Genomic DNA, 22,306 nt, shown 5'->3' on the forward strand with positions numbered 1-22,306 from the left:
ATTTTGCTCCAAAAATATTTAAAATGCAATTTCCATTAAACATAATGTGTCAAATGAGATTTGTATATAAGATGATTTTGAGAAAAAGTTATTTATGGTTTTATACCATATGCCTATTGATTATAATATAAAGAACAACCAAAGCAATTTAATTGCATTTCATAGGCCTATCAATTTTCTTTGACATTTAGTCAAGCAGGCTTTTTTGAAACTCAGGCCACGTGATTATGTGTTGATGTCCTCATATTTTCCTCATGAGGATTTGAAAAGAGACAGTGCCGTGCGTGATTTAGGCTTCAAGAGACAAAGAGGTCAACAAATGTGTCACTCTACCTGTAACAGATACAGCATGCATCTTTAATAGGTCTTGTCTATGTAACAGAGAACAAATCATGTATTCACACCTCATGCTTCTGTTCAACAACAACAGTCCCATCCTAAATGATCCAATGAAACTAAACTATTAATATTAAAATATTGCAGCATGAAAGAAATTGATATTATTCAGAGCCATTTAGGTTCTCGAGTGCCATAGGCCTATATTACACAAATGCCTATTAATAGGCTACTATTTTTAAATATTATAGCCTATTAATAGCCCAATATTTTATAAACGTGCTTTAATGTATCGATGACAGGAGACCACATAGATTTTACATGCCAGACACAGAAAATGTGCTGTGCGTTCTTATATCTTGAAAACAAAAATGTTCATATTTAAGAATAATAAGATAGCCATAATCATGTGCAGCAATTCGCTTTTTTCATAACAAATATAATCGGTTTTTGATTGTAAAGTCTCAGAGAAGAAGAGGACTCAAATATATTTATTATCTAAGTTTTGATTGGATTATATGAGATCTAAAAGAACATCAATAACTTATATTGAGATAGCTATATGCTCGTGATACGGCTCTTTAGTAGTTTGTGTTGAACGAAACACTTTCGTGTTTTGCTAATAATGTTTTGCTAACCTTTTGGCCTATATGTTGGTCTGAAATATTAAATAATAATTATTGAGAAAGTAATAATAATAATGGGAATAATTACTGGAAAAATTCTACGACAAACCAAGATACTCGTTTGAGTAGAATCTGCTGTTATCAATCGCACACATAGCTTATCAGCTGACAGCTAAAACAAGCGGAGGTAAGCCGGAAGTGTCTTGCAAGCAAATAATATTGAACAGTTTACTGAAAAATGCACGAGTTATAGCTGCGTATTTCAACCACACTTGATTTTCAAACATATTTGAGTTAGTATGTGGTCGTTTCGTCTTCTGGCACGAGCTCGTGTTCATGTGATGTGAACTGTTGTTGAACAGCATGTTATTCAAATAATTAAAACAATGAACAGATATTTACATCCATATTTTCTGTATTTGTCTAACGAGAATTGCTACATTACGTATATATTTCTGTCCATCTCTGCAGAATCCATGGGTGTTAAGGGAGCTGCTTACCTAGACAGCATTCATAATAATTTTGTCTGTATCTGTCGTCTATGCTGTAAATCCATTATTTGTATGTCTCTCTTTTGAATACAGGCTAAGATGAGGAAAAACAAAGCGAAAACCAATACAATTGAAAAGGAGTTTGTGTTTGAGTTTAAGGCAGGAAAACATCAATGTGTCCTCAAAGTACCACTTCAGTTCCCCCTCAAAGAAAATGTCAGTGATCTTCATGGGCGGATCATTCTGCTTCATAAAATCCCCTGTTTTGTAGAAAATGGTAATATTAATATTTATTTGAGCATGCATCTGATTCAATCCTCATTTTATCAACATGTTATTTTCAAGTCATAAATATGAATTACACTCTCTAACATTTCTGCATTGATTTTAGACTTGAAAAACACACTCGTCAGTTTCATAGAGAGGGAAATGTTAGCGGATCATGACCGAGAGGCAGAAGCAGCCCTGCAGAGACTCACTAATGGAGAGGTCGACGTCAACAAACTTACAAATTTATGGGCCAAGGCCTATTCTGAGGTAAGAGCACAGTCTCAATCAAACAATTGAATGATTTCAGTATCATTATATTCCTTCTACATCTGCACCAGCACTATTTTATTCATTGGCATGACATTTGCATTTTTTAAGGCCTATTGTTTGTGTTCAGATTTTTTCGGGAAACAACATACTTATGTCTTATTTATAGTCTGAATATTAACATTAAGAAACATTTGAACATGAAAAATTACACAATTCATCTTTAATTTTAAATAAATTTCCATTTAATAAATCTACCAATCAATAGCCAAGTCAAGTCACTTTTATTTATATAGTGCTTTACACAATACAGGTTGTTTCAAAGCAGTTTCATATTAGTAAAACAGGAAAATAACTAGAAAATAAGAAACAAGAAAAATCTATTTACCTTGTTAGCAGAGGCTATTTACACTAACACCGCCCATTATCGTCTAGTTCGGCCAGACAAAATTGCGGAGGACGTTGGATCAGGACAGTAGCAATGGTGTAGGGGTAAGGCACATGGTAGAAAGTTTTGATGCAAATCAACACGTGTTCGAATCCGCCTTTTTCCGAACTCACTCTTCTTTCTTTTCCCATCACACATTAGATCGGAAAGGCATTTATTTTCAAAAAAAATTAAGAAAACAATCGAAAAGTGGAAATAAAGTGTCTAACGTGTGTTTAATAATAAAATGTTTATTGGTTAGGGTTGGGGAAGGTGTAATTAATAATATACATATGTAATAATTTAATGTACAACAACACTGAGGTGCAAATACTAACTGCCACTATTTATAAGTATAACATCTAACTACTTTTTACACGTATTGCAAAGAAAACACTGCTATTTTTACATAGTGTAAATAGAATCTATCGATAATTTCACTTAGCGTAAATTGCATATTGTTTAAGAAAACGCTGCCATTTTCACTTAGTGTAAATAGAAACTATTGCTATTTTAACTTAGTGTAAATAACACCTATCGCTAAGAAATGCTTTTTTTTACTTGAACCTACTTTCTATTTACTAAAATAAATACGCAATGGCCAATCACAGGTGTTGAAGTTAGAATCCACTCACCTCTCGAGTTTTTGTCCTGTGCTGAGTTCTGCACATGTGCAAATCCTCTCTAACAAAGTGTAGACATAATGTAAATAAGAGACTCGTTGTGTATCAGCTTCACTTGATTAGTATAACGGAACTTCGTGAGATTGCGTTCATTGAATGAGTTACAGTTTTTTTTTTATTATAAAGGGAGCTCTCTTTGCGCGCTGTCTAGGCGATAAAAAAAATGAAAAGACCTATAATATATTCAGAACTTGAATAAAACTTTTGTTTTACATTCTTGACAAGCGGCCACATACACGCCTCAATACATAGGCCCCTCCGCATAAACATATGGGATTCACTCTCGAAACTGTGATGACTGAGACTGACAGTGATACATATTCATGTATTTATGTATCGAAATCAGGCTCATATAAATGTCATGAAAACATGGCTGCATGTCAATATCCATGGATCACTGGATCTTTGGTAAGTTGTAAGGGAGACTAAATCAAGCCCAACCTTTAGTTTAAACTGATAACCGTTTGTTTTACTCGCGTTTTCCCCTATTAACTCAAGTAATGCAGCAGCTCTTCTGCCACTCAGTCCCGGCTGAGGGAGTGTGTTCTGGCGGAAAGTGACGTCGATGCAGCCCCTCTATAACAGTGCATGTTGCAAAGTTAGTGCACCCAAATGGAAAATTCTGGATTATAAATCTAATGTATTTAATAATCAACACTCAAATAGCTAAAACTGAGTTGTAAAAACATTTAAATTACACCTAAGGCAGTTTTTATATAACTTTTTAATAACAGTAAGTGTTTCTACTTCAGTTTGTTGGTGAAATAAACATTTAAATGACAATAAACTGTAGTAACTGTAGTTTACATGACAGATTTATTCAAACATACAATAAATAGGCTAATGAAGTCTTCACTAACAGTTTAAGTAAAAAATATAATGAATGTTTAATACAATGTATATATTTATCAAAATTCTCTTCTCTAGAGTTATTTTTTCTCTCTAACTAATGAGTTTAAGGCCATTGAATAGATTTCTTGAGGTAAATGTAATGTTAAGTGACATTGCCTACAAGATGTTTTATTGACGTCTTTCCCCGGTTGAAACACTGATTGAGACAGTGAGACAGATTGATTACATGAGACAGAATTAATTTTGGTAAGTTTCAACATACCTGCTGGTGTTCACCCATGTTTATTAGTTACAGCACAAAATAGCAGCTACAGTGATCGGTCACGCTTTATTAAAGTGCACCAAAACTACATTTATTATTTGAATTTCTTAATAAAATCAACAGACTTTAAAAGTTGAGATTTTACTTCATATCAAATCAAAGCATAATGCTTTTTGTGATTATTGGATGGCTGGTGTCATGCTGACATGTGTAACTGTTGTAGCTTATCCACATTGTGTGCACGAAATAGACACTCATTGGAGAAACATTAAATAGCTGTTTATGCCGAAAATGTACAATGGCACACACTGTATTAAGGTCCTAGGCCATGTAATTTTCACCACTCAAAACTTTCAAAACTTTTTTGTCAGCTGAACAATTGTTATGTTGTTAAACAACAGTACAATCCATTGAACGCACTGTAATTCTATCCCATACAAACTAATTTTCATTCCCGTCAAAAAATTCAATATGGTTCTACACTGATTAAGATCTATCATCCAGGTCATTTTTTCATCCCGTAGCATCAGTGCAGTTAAATCAATTGTGGTACTGAAAAATCAATCGTCTTTTAATTTGCTAATTTATTTTTTAAACCAATAAATCACCCTGGCTCTGCCCACACAAGACATTTTTTGAAACAGAATATCTGTCCTATTTCCACATTTAAGAAGGTCAGCCTGACCATCTGCATTAGCACTTCAAAGTATTGCAGTTTAAATTCTGCTTCCACTTGCTCCAGCAAACTTATAAAAAGAAAGCAGAATCCGCCCCTCCCTTTTCTATGAAGCGCTGTTGGCTCAGAGCTATGCACACAGGATAACCATTAACATTTTACAGCAGCCATACACAAATACACATGGATGCTCTCCAATCTATTTCAAGCCCATCAAATGGCCTTTTAACGACCACCTGGTTGTTTGCGTAAAAAGATTTTTATGGTTTTATTTATAGCGGTTAATTAAGCTTCCAGGTTGTTCTGCATATACAAAGCATGTAGGAAAAAGTTCATCCAAAAGTATAAAAATAGGTGAAACAACCTATGATTTTATTAAGAAAAAAAATGATGAATAAAAACATCAAGATCCCCAGTGGTGAAAATCAAGTTGTCAATGTGGTGTTTTTAATATGCTTTACAAACCATGTGCAAATTCATCAGTCAACACCATTGCTGAGTATTTTCTCCGTAAAACTGCAGTGAAAAAATGTGGTTTCCTACCGTCAAACATGTAACCAATCCCGTCAATATGCGGGCTGGGGCTTTTCCACAGTGAACGCAAGAACACCTTTAAGAAGGGACAGAAAAATCGGGTACATTTAGCAATGTAGCTGGTGAATTATGTAGGTATATTATAGTGAACTATATGTCTCTCAACTGACGTTCTAAATTGTTTAAAGCGTTTCTAAGGATGCTGATTTTTAAAAGCCAGATGTAACACGGGAACATGTAACATAAGCAACACATTATTAGCTGTTTGAGAACGTAGTCATGCCAAAGGCTAATCATATCAATGACTTTATGTGTCCGACGTTGTAGAGAGCGATTCATAAAACGCATTTCCATTCTGACACATCGACTTGTAGACAAGCTTGTATAATTAGCTCTTCTAAATCAGTTTCTGTCTTTAACATATATGGTTATATATTAAACCACCTAAATTAAACCAATATTTCTGCTTGCCATTGTGTAGCGTTTGCTACAGTTGATTGAGTGAATCAGGTAGTCTGAGCTCGTGTGATTGAGTAGAGGCGGGGACTAGGGATGTCAATTTACACAAATTCCCATGATGGATCGTCGTTTAAATTAATGATCAATTAATCGATTAATCGTTAGCCTTAATACTGCAATATGCCTCTACAGCAGTGGCTTATTTCAACAGCATGACAGAGTGTGCAAATGCTGCTCAAAGCTCCATGTTCCTCAACAAATGAATGAGAAGGGTTTTTAGTCTAAATAATGGGCTAGTAGGATTGTAAAATGAGTCGATGTGATTGATTCATTAAATTACTTATTTTATTATCAAATATAACGACTGATACAAGACTGATCCTGGAGCAAAGCAATGAAACACGACAACATGCGCTGAAGCTGATCACCCGCACGCTTCACTACCGCATGAATTCTTAACCAAATGCATCCTATTTGAGATAGGCCTACACAAAATAAACACAATATTACAACTTACATTTACACAAAGCAAAAGGCTGCGAATGCACACGCAAGCTTATAGTCAAGATGAAGGTGTAACTTCAGCTGTAAGATGGTCCCAAAGAGCTTTACATGTTTCGCGGTTGAGCCGCATGCACGTGCATGACCCTGATTAATCGATAAGTTTGATCAATTAAACGTATTCTTGACAAATAATTGATTGTCGATTAATCGTTAACATCCCTAGCGGGGACTTATTTGTATATTTATGGATCCGCATATACTAATTCAAGCAAGGGTGTAGATTTAAATTCAAGCTATTTTAAGGCATTTAAATAGGTCATTTTGATTATAAAAGATGAGTTTTAAAGGATAAAATTGTTGACTGCAGGGGGGCTTTAAAACAATTACAAAGAAAAGCATTAGGTAAATCAATTTATCTAGTTCCAGTAGGTGACCAGAGGCGAACAGTACTTAAGTATTTTTACTTTCCAAGAAATTGTATTTTTCAAGTATAGCCTATGTACTTTATCAGTGTTCTTCTTTGGGAAACTTTTACTTCACAACCTTCCAAAACATAACATTGTACTTTTTACTGCACTATGTTTCATATTGAATATCATTTAATACTTAATTACATTAAAAATGTAGTATTGTATACTTTTACTCAAGTAAAAGTAATGGAAATTTTACTTGAGTACAAGTAAGAAAGTACTATATTTTGAATGTAATTAAGTATTCAAGGAAAAAAAAAAACCCTTTTATTTATGAAATGTAGTGCAGTAAAAAGTATGATATTATAAATAATGCTTTGGGAAGTAATGAATTAAAAGTTTTCCAAAGAAAAACACAGATAAAATATATACTTGAAAAATGTACTGGAGTAGAAAGTAAAAATACTTAAGTACTGTCCGCCTCTGTAGGTGACTAGTTGGTACTGAACAAGTACTCAGGTCGATTACTCTTGTGCCACCCTGATAAGTCTGTTCTGTATAATTTCTGTGTGTAGACTACACTGGAACATGCCCGTCCCGAAGAAGCCAGCTGGGACGAAGATTTTGCGAGTGTCTATCATGAACTGATCCACTCTCCAGCCTCAGAGACCCTTCTCAACCTGGAACACAGTTACTTTGTCAGTGTCTCTGAGCTCATCAGCGAGAGAGACATGGAGCTCAAGAAACTTCAGGAGAGGTTTGTGTGGGAGGTTACAATGAGATGGAATTCAGTTTTATGGGGGAAAATGCCAGGGAGTGCAATTTGGATAATGAGCTCTGAACATGAATGTAGAATGTTTCCATATTCAGTCAAAATTAAGATGTTTTGCGTAATTGATAGATTACTTTTATTTATGTACTTTTTTGCATATTTTTTATAATGATAATATTAATTGTTTGAAGAACAGAAAACATGACTGAAATACAAGTCAACATCTAGACACACCTTTATTCTTTATTATGACTATTTTTCACATTACCTAATTTTTTATTTTTTAATATATGCACTTACATTTTTTACAAGATATATATATATATATATATATATATATATATATATATATATATATATATATATATATATATATATATATATATATATATATACATTTATATCTTTATTTATATATATACATTTATATCTTTATATATATATATAGTATTATTATTAAAATGTATTATTATAAGTTTTAGAAGTAATCAAAAACACAAATGAAAATACAAGAATAATGTATTTACATAAAATGTTAAATAAATCTGAATTACCTTATATTTGAGACTCTTCATATGAAACAAAAGTCCAACAGTGAAAAACTCCTACTATGAAATACATTAATACTAGAATTTGTCCTTACACAGACAGGCTGTTGAGATGAATAAAGTCATGCAGGAGCTGGGAAAGACTTTGTGTGACCAGGATGTGAATACCGTGGCTGCCCAACACTTTGATGCACAGCAAGTAAGACCAATCTGTCAGTCAGATTGAAACAAACTATAATAATGCAGGACATATTAATGACTCCAGATTCTTCTGTTTGTTTGTTTTTTGTAATGGAAGGTGCTAGAGAACAAGTGGGCCAGTGAACTTAAGCAAGTCACAGGTATCCAGAAACAAGAGTACCAGGAATGGGTGATGAAGCTTCACCGGGACCTACAGAACCCCAACAACAGCACAATAAAGTGGGTGAAAGAGAAAGTTTTAAAGATACTGCTGGCATTTAGATTATGAATCATTGCTTAGGTGCTCTATGATTGTGTCAGGGTATGTAGTGAATAGTTGTATAAATCAAACACAGAGAAGCTGAAAGCTGCCCACACAGGAGGAACATCCTCAAAGAGATTCTTCTGCTTCTGACTCATGAAATTCTGCCTTAGACATTTCATTCAGTTTCAATCAGTGTGAATGTTTTCACCACCACATTAGATGCAGTTTCAGTTCTAACTGCTTTTAGCGGCATCACCGCTTTGACACATTGACACCGTCTAGCACATGAGTGAATAGTGTTACACTTGAGCCAACTGGAAAACAACTGTATTTATCATTGTGATTGATGGACAGCGAGGAACTTCAGAAGTTGAGCCTGTTATTTGTGTTTCAGCGAGGAGATCAAGGTGCAGCCCGGTCAGCTGGGGGAGGCAGGGGAAGCGGGGGCCCGGATCTTCGAGGAGCAGCGACAGCTGGAGGAGAGCTTCACCATCCACTTAGGTATGGCGTTTCCTTGGAAACATTGGGCGCTACAAAACGGCACATAAAAATACCCACATACGACAAACCGGCGCGGTGATTTACGCCCACTTCCAATGTGTTTTCAGCCTGCCTCTTAGCTCATAAACAATGTTTTGTTCACATATAGTGGACATGTTCCACTAATGTTTGACAACCAGAAAGTGTCCAAATACAATTGAAAAACTTATTTTTGTATTTTTGCCACAATGTTTGATAATTTATTATCTTGTACAATGACATTCATGCACTTTTAGTTGTGACTTAAGCATCCAAATCTTAAGCGTCCACTCAACATAAACTTAAGGATGCACCAATTTAAAAATTCTGGGCAAGAACATAAGCTGATAATTAAAATGTAAAATTCTTTATTATTTCATCTAAATAAATTTTTTAAAAGACTCTTAAAACTAAAATCAGTCATTTTAAATCATTGTTTTATGGAGTTACAAAGTCCAAATTGTGAGATATAAGCTTGCAATTCTGAGAAAAACAGTCAGCTCACAATTCCGACATTTTCTCATCATTGTGAGTTTATATCTCCAAATTGTGACTTTGGGCCCTATCATACACCCGGCATAATGCGACGCCAGGCTCGCGACACAAGTGTTTTTTGCTAGTTTCAGCCTGATGCATTTATCATTTTCACGTCAAGCGCCACGTTGTTTAAATAGTAAATGCACTTGCGTCCATCTGTTCGCCCATGGGCGTGTTGGTCTGAAAACGAGGTGTGTTCAGGCGCATTGTTGGCGCGTTGCTATTTTAAGGAAACTGAAAACGACTGCGCCATTGACCAACAAAAACCTGGTCTAAAGTCAATGGCGCAGTATTTATTTATTTATTTTTGTTATTTAAAGGGTGCTTTAGTAATATGCGCCTATATATACACTCTGCTTGTTACACACACAGGGACACGCATCAGCACACATGCCAAATATTAAAAATAAAAGGATTCCTTTCTGGAGAAGCGTTTGGTCTTTCTGCTCGCAAATTCTGCCATGTAAATAGCGTATCCGCCATGGTGTAAGCGCAACTGACTTTTAAAGGAAATGGGAGATGAGACTGATTGGTTTATTGCACGTTATGCCCAAAGCACACCCATGACTCATTAAGAGACTGGGTACAACTCTTTTGGACCATGCGCCTGACATGCAGACCGTTTTTTCCGTCGTTAAACTAGCAAAAGTTTGAAATTTATCAAAAGTGACAATAAAGACATTTATGATGTTACAAAATATTTTTATTTCAAATAAATGCTGTTCTATTGAACTTTCTATTCATCAAAGAATCCTGAAAAAATGATGGTTTCCATCAAAATATCAAGCAGCACAAATGTTCATTGATCAGAGCATTGATAATAATAAGAATTTTTTTTTTCTTGAGCCCAAATCATCATATAACAATGAATTCTGAATGATCATGTGACACTGAAGACTGGAGTAATGATGCTGAAAATTCAGCTTTGATCACAGGAATAAATTACATTTTAAAATACAATCGAATAGAAAGCATTTATTTTCAATTGTAATATTTCACAGTATTACCGTTTTTACTGTATTTTTGATGTAATAAATTAAGCCTTGTTGATCATCAGAGACACATTTTTTAACAGTAGAGTATATCTACTGAAATATTTATTTTTAAATAACCAAAATATAGATACAAAAATCTACCGATGTGATATATTTATGTCTTTCAGGGGCTCAGCTGAAGACTATGCACAATCTCCGTCTGCTGCGATCTGATGTTCTGGACTTTTGTAAGCACCGTCGTCACAGCAGCAGTGGTGTGAAGTTAAGGCGACTGCAGACGGCTCTCTCGCTCTATTCCACATCGCTTTGCGGCCTGGTGCTGCTGGTCGACAACAGAGTCAACTCGTACAGTGGCATCAAGAGAGGTATCATGTCTAATTAGTTGCATTTCGTTGCAAAAGTCCACAAAAGACAACTAACATAAAAAACAATAACATATTCAATTGTTTCTATGGCATCAGACTTTGCAACAGTGTCTAAGGAGTGCACAGACTTCCACTTCCCCAGAGTGGATGAGCAGCTGGACATCATCCAGCAGGTGGTGCTGTACGCGCGAGCTCAGCGCAGCAGCAAGCAGAGAGAGCAGCCCGGTGAGTGACACAACAACTGTGTGTGTTTGTGTCCGTCCAAAACCAGCATCTCTGCATTGCACCATTACATATCCGACTTCAGTCCCACCACGAGGAAGTGTTCAGTTTCATTCGACAGGGACTCGCTACAATGAAACTTGATACACATTTTTTCAAGATGCACAAATGTTTTGCCAGAAAGTGGAATGCGCTGGTACAGTTTTGCATTTTGCTAATTGAATGTAATAACTGTTGCATATCTAATTAACACAGTGACATTACTTTGATTGAAAGAGAACTCTTATTACCATGATATTATCTTTTAGAGTTTTTTTAAGTAATTTGCTGTGACATCAAACCACTGAGATTCAAATGTGATTGTCTGGTAAGTGGGACAATAAGAGACTTCTTTCAAAAACATTTTTAAAAATCTATATTTGTTCCAAACTTTTGACCGGTTGTGTATATACATACAGGGGTTGGAAAATGAAACTGAAACACTTGCCAATAATGTGTTAGAGGTTTCACGCCTATATACATGGCTTGGTGGGCAATCTTCACTGATTTTATAGTCCATCAGTAAGAGTGTGAAGGTTGAATTAGCAGAGCAATAGCACAGCTGTACATAAAATATTGCAATTCACACAACATAATGGGAGACATATCAGAGTTCAAAAGAGGACAAATTGTTGGTGCGCATCTCGCTGGTTCATCTGTGACCAGGACAGCAAGTCTTTGTGTATCAAGAGCTTTGGCATCCAGGGTAATGTTGGCATACCACCATGTAGGACGAACCACATCCAGCAGGAGTAACTGTGGACGTAAGAGGAAGCTGTCTGAAAGGGATGTCCATGTACTAACCCGGATTGTATCCAAAAGAACATAAAACCACAGCTGCCCAACTCACTGCAGAATTAAATGCACACCTCAACTCTCCTGTCTCCACCAAAACTGTTCATCAGGAGCTCCACAGAGTCAATATTCATGGTCAGTCTGCTATAGCCAAACCTTTGGTCACTCGTTTCAATGCCAAATGGTTTCATTGGTGCCAACAGTGCAAATCTTGGGACAATGTGAAACATGTATTGTTCTCTGTTGTGTCCACCTTCACTGACTTTCCCACGGTGTGGAGAAGCCACAAAGAGGCTTAATGCCTGAACTGTTGCTGCCCAGAGTGAAGCTCGGGGTGGATCAGTGATGGTTTGGGCTGCAATATCATGGCATTCCCTACTGTGCTTGATGGGTGTCTCAATGGTTCAAACATTGTACCCTGAAGGAGGTGCCGTGTATCAATTATATGGGAAAAATAATTGTGTCCAATAAATCTAATGACAATCTTGTGGAAAATGATGATAATTACAAACTCAAAATTGAAGTACGACATGTATGGATGCATTATACTAACACATCTTGATTTTGTTTTATAGAGATGCCAAGAAATGGGGGAAGTGAAGACAAAAATAAGATCGTAGATAGAAATTCCTCTAATATCCTTCCAGGTAATTCAAACATTGCTGTATGCTTTTAGCGCTATGTTTGATTAGTCCTAACATGCGCTGCTTTTTCATCAGGTGAGTTCTACATCACTCGCCATTCCAACCTGTCTGAGGTTCATATTGTCTTCCACCTCTGTGTGGATGATAACGTGCGTTCGGGGAACATCACAGCCCGGGACCCGGCCATCATGGGCCTGAGGAACATCCTGAAGGTCTGTTGCACCCATGACATCACCACCATCACCATCCCACTGCTGCTGGTGCATGACATGTCTGAGGTAAGAGTAGATAGTATGACATTTCATTAAAGAAACAATTTTTATCACTGAACTATTTTCTAAACAGTTACAAACAATGATTTGTGTTTACATGATTCATTTTTAAGCATCTGTGAAGGAAATCACGGGATTGTTTCAAAAACTGAATTCCAGAAAGTGTCCAAAGCCTGAACGTTTGAGCCGCTACACACAGTTTTGTAAAAATGTAAAAATGGTAGTTGAGGATATTGCCAATATCGTAGGGTGTTCAAAACCCAAATGAGAACTTTTCTATTACTGGAATCTGTAACAATCTACATTCTAAGGGTGCTCCAGAGCATTCTACTGCCAACTACCAACATTTAGATGTTTTTGTGGGAATGTTGGAGGCTTTGGCCCTTTACATTGGCATCTAGTTCTAGTGCATACAAACACGCAGCCAAACAAAACAAAACAAAACATTCCAGTTCCAGTTTAATCACCTGCGTCACGCTACATATATCTGATATATTTGCCCTCGAGAAGAAAAAGCTTTCTTTGTTCCCTTGTGATCTGTGTTCCTATTATTCAGCATGCATTTCTGTTTTCATTGAAAATGTTGCTTCATTGTGCACGCTTAATTACTGTATTAACAAGCCAGAGCAGTTTCGAAGTGCTCGAAACGAGGTCAAAACCAGGTAAATGCAATAAAAATACCTTTGCAAATGTTTTATTGAAAGTGTAATTTATTAAATGCAATTAACAAATCATCTAATACCATTAAGTCTATATAATATAATATTTAATAAATTATAGGGCTTGTTTTATGGAGAGATGGTTAAAGGGGTGGTAAAACACATTCTTTCGAAGGCGTGATTGTGTTTGTGTAACGTGTTCATGCTTCGTTTTTAAAAAAAATCATTATTTTTCATATATTTGACCTTTATTCTACACTGCTCTGTCCCCCCTTGTAAAAACGGTCTGATGGTTTCCGGGTTGTATGAAGCCAGTCCCTCAAAAATACGCTGTGGGCTCAGATTGGTTAGCTGGCCCAGTGTGTTGTGATTCGCTAACCGCCTAGTGCACGTTTGTCGGAAACGTCACGCTCCTTACCTTTACCGGTAGACTGTGCTTTGGGTAGTATTACAAAGAATGGCGTCTATAAAACCATACCAATTTGAGCCCGAATCAGACCCAGAACATTTTAGTGAAGATGATCGAGCAGAACCTGTTCAGTCCTCAAGAGTAAAGACTGCGGATCTATAGTGATCGCTACTGAATGGCACTGTTACTTTTGTATTTTTAGAACGATTATAGCCAAATATCTGTCGCAAGAACTGTTAACCCAAAACACTAAACACTGGCTTTACTATAGTAGCCAAATCACACACAGAACCATGTTTAGCATGCCTGTAGATAAATAATACATAAAAGCTCTAATCAAAGAATAATTTACACTAATGCCAAGTTCGCTGTTGAGATTTTAACGTTAGTGTTTGTAACGTTAGGTGTTCGTCGGATAACGTTAAGTATGAATAAGCATTTAACAGACTGGTTTGCAGAACAGTGTTGTCATCTGTTTACTTCCTTGCTACAACCTATTACAGGAAAACACATCGATGAAAAATAAATCAGACTTACAGGTTGTGGCCCGTAAACAGCTTCTGTTTTTAAATCCATCTTTCAGGACAAGCCGTTGTGCGAATCCTTCATTGAACTTGCGAAGATTTGGGAAGCTTTCCTCCGTGAAATGTGTAGCAGGACCGCGCGCGCCCGTTGTGCATTCACACTGGCAGTGTTTGTCTCGCGCAGCTAAACCGCGGCTCGTGAATTGCAAATACAGACGAATATTGTCCATAATGTCACATTTTCCTGTCTTCTCCGACCCCTGTCTGTCTCGTGCTTTGATTTATGATGGGCAGCATATATCTGCTGCAAATGCGACCTGTTCCCCTCTGTCTCATACACACATGCATATAACATGCTGCATGTTAAACACACTGCAATGCACCCCCGTCCCTAGGAAGGCTGAACAAAGCAAGTACCCCAGACCTGCAATTCGGATGAAAATAACAGTGTTTCCTTGGCATCGCGGCAACAACACTCCAGCCTACTAACCACAACAGCGCCGCGGTACAAAATGGCCTCGCCCCCCTTATTTAATATTCTCGGAGGAGGGGTTTATGTAAATATTGGGGCTGGTGATGTCATCAACCCTGGAGGAATGTCGGTAGTCGCTTACCGGCCGTTTGCTGTAGTTCTTAGAAACTGATTTCTTTAAAAGCAAATATCTCCCTTTGCTTTAAACTCAAACGTTGTAACTTTGCAGATGTTGTTTATGCTCAAGCAGCAACATTACACGCTAGCTAAAGTTAGAATATTGAAATCGTGGTTTACCACCCCTTTAATCAGACCAACAAGAGACTGTTAACTACGCTTACTTTTTATTATACAAATGTGTCATGAAACATGTCTACAAATTTATAAAACTTGAATGATTCGCAAGGGTTTCATGAAGCACCACTCACTAAATTTAGGCATCACAACATTATAATGTGCATGTAACTTCTTATTAGTGTTTTTAAAGGTGCAGTGTGTAATATTTATGAGGATCTATTGACAGAAATGCAACATAATATACATAACTATGTTTCAGTGGTGTATAAAGACCTTACATAATAATGAACCATTATGTTTTTATTACCTTAGAACGAGCCATTTCTATCTACATACACCGCGGGTCCCCTTACAGTGAAGTCACCATTTTGCGCCGTCATGTTTCTACTGTAGCCCTAAATGGACAAACTTATCTACAGAGCGCTAGTCACTCTCTGCTGTATCAGACGATGACATCTTTGTCCTGTGTCGGCCACCGTAGCTTCTCTATGTGCTCCAAAAGAGAGGGGTGGCGGTGGGCAGTTGCAATTCACAACCTCACCGCTAGATGCTAAAATGTACACAGTTCACCTTTAAAGATTAACTTTAAGTGAGCATAAGAGGACAGCAAAAGTACTTGAGAATGTAAAAATAGAGGAATATGCAATTCAATCTCCAATATCGGCCAGTATATAACCAATGTAAACATATAAACGAAATAATGGATGATAACCAATGTGGTACCGAGATTTTGTGTCCTGATCAAATTGAACTCTTTAATTTTTGGTTCAAGCCATTTATTTACTTGGATGCTCAACCTCAAAATTCTGTCGTCTGGTTTAGAAATGGTCTGTTTTGGATCAGGCCATCTGTTTTGACCAGTGTAGTTCTAGGGTAAACGAAAGCCTCAATCACAGCCTCTCTGACCACAGGCCGATGTTGAGGAATGTTCAGTGTTCAGGAAATGTTTTCCGTCTAAACAGGAACTGTGTGTTCTCCCAGCCAAAGGCCAAGGATGGATTTAAGGCTGAGGTCTTGAGCCCTATTCGGGCAGGATTCGTTTTTAGGATGTATATGTCTGTAAAGTAATTGTAACTGTAATGTTTATCGTCGAATGTCTGTTGAAATCGGCAAGATGAGTATGCATTTATACATTGCTGTTACACATAAATGACCCATTGAACATATGACATTATTAGGAGAAAATGTCCTACAAAAAACTATGTTTCATGCATGTATGTCATGTATTTAAGAACTGTGAAATTAATTTGAGATTTGAATAGCCCTGTATGAGAAGTTGTAGTTCTTCATCACTTTGTGGAAACGTTGCTCTACAAGGAGTGGTTTGGCGCTTTTGCATCCTGGTTATGTACACGGTTAAATATTATCTCAGTCATTGATTTTTTCCCCTCTCTTCCTCTTCCTTCACTCTGTACAGGAGATGACCATTCCCTGGTGTCTGAAACGAGCTGAACTGGTCTTCAAGTGTGTGAAAGGTGGGCATGGAAAGAGCTTAAATGTAGAATGTGCAAAAACTGTTATTGATTATTAACATATTATATCAGTATATACAGTACAATTTGTTTACATTCTGATTATTTTTGTCCTTAATGTTGGTTTTAAATGCATCTAATATTGGGTTGTAAAATATTTTTAGTTAAAAAGATGCCTATCCCGGTTGGTTGGTTGGTTGGTTGGTTGGTTGGTTGGTTGGTTGGTTGTCTAAGACCAGCCTTAATGTGGATATTTTTCCTTACTAGTAACAAATATCTGTATACTTTTTAAAGAGGACCTATTATGCTTTTTTACATTTTTCAACATTCTTTAGTGTGTAGTGTTGCTGTTTGAACGCGAAAAAGGTCTGGAAAGTTACGAAGCACAAAGTCCACTCCAAAGGAATTTATTCTCGATTATAGTCTTCAGTTTTCTTCCGGGAATGTACATGTCACCATATTCCTCATTTAAATAATTACAAGGCGTACGCAATAAATAGGGGGACGAGGTCTGGTTGAGTTGTGTGTGTTTAAACCATAGACTGTAAAACACATAGTGTCCGTGACGTCACCCATAGGATTCTGAAGAGCAGTTTTGAAGCGTAAAGTAAGGACGAGCTGGCCATTGCCATCTTGGCAGCTCGTTATCGCGCGTCACTCCCGGATAATAGAAAATGGGCAAAGAGGCGGTACGTGGGTGGAGCTGAGGTGACGCAATGACTAACAGACAGCAGATAAATGGCTATCCACCTGTCACTCAAAGTGGCCACGCCCTTAATTATGCAGAACTTTAAGGCTTCATATAATGTAAACGAATGAGTTATAAAAAAATTCACCCCCCTCACAGTTGTCATGAAGGGCAAAATTAGCCATATAGACCAAAACCACAAATTGTGCCAGGCTGTAAACATGTGTTTTTTCTGCTGTAAAGTTGGGCATTTTAACATGGGGGTCAATGAGATTCTGCTCCCTTCTGGAGCCTGTCCCTAGAGGCCAGTCGATGAATTGCAGTTTAAGTCACTTCCGTATTGGCTTCAAAGAAACTAAGGGAGGTTAAACTTGTGGTTATGGTTACTCCCTAAATGTGCTTGAAGCGGTTGACCAATCACAACACACTGGTTCAGCTGGCCAATCAGAGCACATTGCGCTATTTGGAAGGAGGGGCTTCATAGAGATAGGAAGTAAAAAAAAGCGTTACTGACAGACTGGGAAGAGAGGTGCTGCAACAGTCTAATATCTGAAAAATAGTGTGTTTATTTTTTTACATCACAAAAAAAAATCAAGACTTTGTAAAAGGGCAAAATATAGCCTCTTTAATATACTATTTTTCTATTTTTTTTATAATATTTAGCAAGATATTATATTATTATTTGCATATTATATGGGAAAACCATATTCTACTAATTTTCCAAGGTCAACCCTTTAGAGGATATAGCATATAACAAAACAAAAAAATAAAAATATAAAAATATATTTACTTTTGAGGGTCAATAATAGTAGTAATATTATTAATCAATTTTGTTGAGTATTGTTCACATTTACATATATTCTGTTTTAAATAAGATGTCATTTTCTCCACCATCTGAACTTGAAACAATGTGATAATGGTAAGAAAACTAATTTGAGTCTTCTTTGTTTTTTTAGGTTTTATGATGGAAATGGCCTCCTGGGATGGAGGAATCTCACGGACTGTTCAGTTCCTTGTTCCACAGGTTAGTTTAGCCTCATTGACAGTACAACAATGCCTTTTTTATCTAATAAGTGACTATTCAAGAAATGCGATTTATTTACTAAAAATACAACTCTCTGTATTCTCAAACAATAGTGTCCATCGTTTGACACGTGCTTACAGGCTCATGTGGACTCTTCACATTCACAGCTGCCTGTTTTACTCTTTAACACCTTTTAAAATAACTCATCTAAACTAAACCCTGTTGTCTAGATGCCACACACACTGTATACATACACCGTATATACTGTATATGTACACTACCATTCACACATTTGGAGTCAGTAAGATTTTTTTCATTTTGTGGAAATATTAATACAATTTAAAAAAGTTTTTCTATTTGAAAATATTGTAAAATGCAATATTCTGGCGAGGCAAAGCGGAATTTTCAGCATCATTACTCCAGTCTTCAGTGTCACACGATCCTTCAGAAATCATTCTAATATGCTGATTTGCTGCTCAAGAAACATTTATGATTATTATCAACGTTGAATATGTTTGTGGACACCATTATGCATTTTTAGAAAATTCACAAGAACAGCATTTATTTATAATATACATTTTTTGTGACAGTCTCACTTTTGATCAATTTAAAGGACAACTCCGGTGAAAAATGAACCTAGGGGTAATTAATACATGGTTACCGAGCTGATCGTTCTCTGGGATGCGTTTTCATGAAAATCGAATGTAAAGAGTTTTATCTCTAAAAACAGATTAGCTTATAACGCTAGTATATGAGGCACAGAATAAGTAAAATTCAATCGCTAGTTAATACCACTAACAAGATAAAACTCTTTACATTCGATTTTCATGAAAACGCATCCCAGAGAACGATCTACTCGGTAACCATGTGTTAATTACCCCTAGGTTCATTTTTCACCGAAGTTGTCCTTTAATGCACAAAACATACTTTCCGAGTCGTTTTATTTACTAACAAAGTTAAATTCTTTAGCAATTTATTAAAGAATGTGGCATCAATCTGTCTTCCTGATTGTCTTTTATCATCAGAGTATCTCAGATGAGATGTTCTACCAGCTGAGCAACATGCTGCCTCAGATCTTCAGAGTCTCCTCGACGCTTACGCTAACATCAAAACGCTAAACACACACCAACGCATCAGCCCTCGTGTTACACCTCAGCTGGCAATATGGAGGACATCATGTCACTTTAGGTTCTTAATTTTCAGAGAAGTACAAACAGTCCGCTGTTTTGAAATGCACTGCCGTGTGATCAACACAATCCTGTCACTGGAGGCTTAGCACCATGGCCTGATTATTTCAGTCATGAATTTTCACTGGAATTCATAGAGCTGTACATTCCACATAAAAAAAACCACATTAAACATCAGAGGGGAAGTGTTCCGATTTTTAGCTCTTGTTATGCTGTGACTGCCGTTCACCTAATGCTGCATGGGAAACGGGTAATGCCAAGACAAGCTGTGTGTTTGTGCTGCATTGCAGTCAACCACCTTTGGCCCCTTGTGTCATCATACCTCTTCACAAACACAAGATGGCACTGCATTCGGTAGCATTTACATGTAGTTTGAGGTAACCAAAGCTGCTGATTCCAAATGTCAAATGAAACCAACCTTCCAAGCATTCTAAGTGATTTACCATGTGTTTGTATATTAGGTGCCAGTTGTAAGCCCAGGCATGTGTGCAGTTATATTTGAATCTTTGGAAAGTTGGGCATTTAAAAAACAGAATCATCTGTTTTTTATTGTAAATCTAATGTGTTTAACAGGACTCTTAAAATATACCTACATAATATGAATCAGGTTAGCAGGAAAATGATGTCCAGTTTGTTGTGTTGTTTATTTTCTTTAGAGCCTATACAAAGAAAATCTACATATTAACTACTTTAAGTCTTTTGTTGGATTTCCCCTAATGAGGATATTACCATATGAAGTAGCAAAGCAGGGCTAATCTGAGGTTTAAAGCATTTGCATCCATATTAGCCTTTTGTCTGATACTACTGATGTGCTAATTACACATTTCTTGCTAAATGTCAATGCTTTGTAAATACTGTACACTGTACACAACTCAATTTAACTCTGAATTTGACTATTTGATAATGCCAAAATTGTATTAAAAATGTGTTTTTGTTTGTCAGATTTGCTTCTATATTACATAATAGTGTGTGTTGTGTATATATATATAACATTATTTTAAATTGTAATAATATTTCACACTATTTCTGTTCTTTGAAATCTATTATGCTCATCAAGCCTACATTTATTTGATCAAAATTACAGAAAAAAAGTTATATTGTGAAATATTATTACATTTGAAAATATTGTATTTTTTATTTTAATATACTTTAAAATAAAATGTATTTCTGTGATTCAAAGCTGAATTTGCATCAGCAATTACTCCAGTCTCAGTGTCACATGATCTTTCAGAAATCATTCTAATATGCTGATTTGATAATCAGTTATGATCAATGTTGGGAACGGCTGTGCTGCTTAATTTTTGGGAACCTGTGATACCTTTTTCACGATTCATTGGTGAATAAAACGTTAAAAAGAACAGCATTTATTCAAAATAGAAATATTTTCGAACGATATAAATCTTTACTATCACGTTTTATCAATTCAACACATCCTTGCTGAATAAAAGTATTTCTTTCAACAACAACAAAAAAAAGACTGACCCCAAACTTTTGAACGGTAGTGTATATGGTTACAAAGGATTTCTATTTTATATAAATTCTGTTCTTTATTTGATATAAATTCTGTTATATATATATATATTATATATATTATAGATTTTGTAATTGTTTTAGAATTTTTTTAATTAGCTGTAAAATTCTATTATTTAATTATTAATTTTGGAACCATTGTGTTTTTGGCCAGCTTGGTTTCTTTAATTCCTGGCAAAAACAGTACAAATATAGCTATTCATTTAATTGGATGTATGGATCAAACAGGTCACGAAAGGGTAACAAAAGTTCTAGACTGTTCTGCTGTCCTTACCAAAGTGAACTCAATCAGTCTCTAATGGCCCAGCAGTCTCGCTGTCATTGGTGCTCAACTCAGAGAGCTCGTGCTAAGGAAATGTGTCACCAAATGTCTCACATTCTTAGTATCAGTTAGTGGCAGAATCTGGTTGAATCTGGTCTCTGGTTACCCCTGCCTTGGGTAGGGGACATAGGTGCACGTTCCTCAGTGGGCCCCTCCAGCACAACCACCTCCCCCTTCTTGGCTTGCTGTTTTAACGCCCTGCTCTTTAGCCATCTGAGCCCTTATCATCCAACAACTGTGCCTGACATAGCACTGTTTATTCAGCCAGGCCGAAACATTGAACGCCCTCCCTTGATGGACTGGCCTATTCTGTTTGTGTGATAAATGTAGGATGTGTTCATTTTAATTAGAGCTCATCATCTGCACACTGTCTACATGTGTCGTCGATACATAAAAGCGTAGAAACAATAATTGGAAAGTTGATTCTCCTGGTGATGATGTCAAAAGAAGCTGACACTTAATTTAATAGCAGTTTTCTGCAATGTATCATCTGAATACCAATATAAGCCAGGCCCAGACATTCCTCATGGGATCAGAGAGTGGCAGGAACTGTTAAATAAGTTGCTATTTGCTTTTCTTCCCTATTGTGACGTATATCCAAGTGAAACGGCATCTCAAACAAGAAAAAAATGTTGGGCGGGGCTTGATTTGCTATTGCTGTGATATCATGTGAGTGACAGGTAATGTTCCTCCCCACCCCATGTAAACATTTTGATTTCTATTAAAGCCACAATATGTAATTTTTCGCCACTAGAGGTGGCTTATTCAAAAC

At 36.4% G+C, this 22,306-nt stretch overlaps 1 protein-coding gene across 3 annotated transcripts; it reads left to right on the top strand.

Moving 5' to 3' along the window:
• Window positions 1-1,113: 1,113 nt before the first annotated feature.
• ferry3 (FERRY endosomal RAB5 effector complex subunit 3) lies at window positions 1,114-20,887 on the top strand. 3 transcript variants are annotated; one of them, XM_079810416.1, is made up of 14 exons: window positions 1,114-1,149; window positions 1,547-1,730; window positions 1,845-1,990; window positions 7,373-7,554; window positions 8,217-8,316; window positions 8,416-8,537; window positions 8,957-9,063; window positions 10,781-10,978; window positions 11,075-11,203; window positions 12,610-12,681; window positions 12,754-12,956; window positions 16,729-16,786; window positions 18,428-18,495; window positions 19,521-20,887. In XM_079810416.1, exons 2-14 carry the CDS (start codon window positions 1,553-1,555, stop codon window positions 19,611-19,613), a joined length of 1,656 nt encoding a protein of 551 aa, XP_079666542.1. In that variant the 5' UTR covers window positions 1,114-1,149; window positions 1,547-1,552; the 3' UTR covers window positions 19,614-20,887. The 3 variants fall into 3 exon arrangements, with proteins under 3 accessions (XP_079666542.1, XP_079666543.1, XP_079666544.1); XM_079810417.1 differs by having other exon boundaries at window positions 1,143-1,259; XM_079810418.1 differs by having other exon boundaries at window positions 1,143-1,255.
• The last annotated feature ends 1,419 nt before the right edge of the window (window positions 20,888-22,306 follow it).

Source organism: Gobio gobio (assembly GCF_949357685.1).
Source record: "Gobio gobio genome assembly, chromosome: 25".
Lineage (NCBI taxonomy): Eukaryota > Metazoa > Chordata > Actinopteri > Cypriniformes > Gobionidae > Gobio > Gobio gobio.

Excerpts from the sequence above, each read along its gene's own strand:
- ferry3 (XM_079810416.1), top strand. The coding sequence starts at position 1,553 with ATGAGGAAAAACAAAGCGAAAACCAATACAATTGAAAAGGAGTTTGTG. Across the intron at positions 8,538-8,956 it reads CCCAACAACAGCACAATAAA|CGAGGAGATCAAGGTGCAGC; the intron begins GTGGGTGAAAGA and ends TTTGTGTTTCAG. Across the intron at positions 10,979-11,074 it reads GTACAGTGGCATCAAGAGAG|ACTTTGCAACAGTGTCTAAG; the intron begins GTATCATGTCTA and ends CTATGGCATCAG.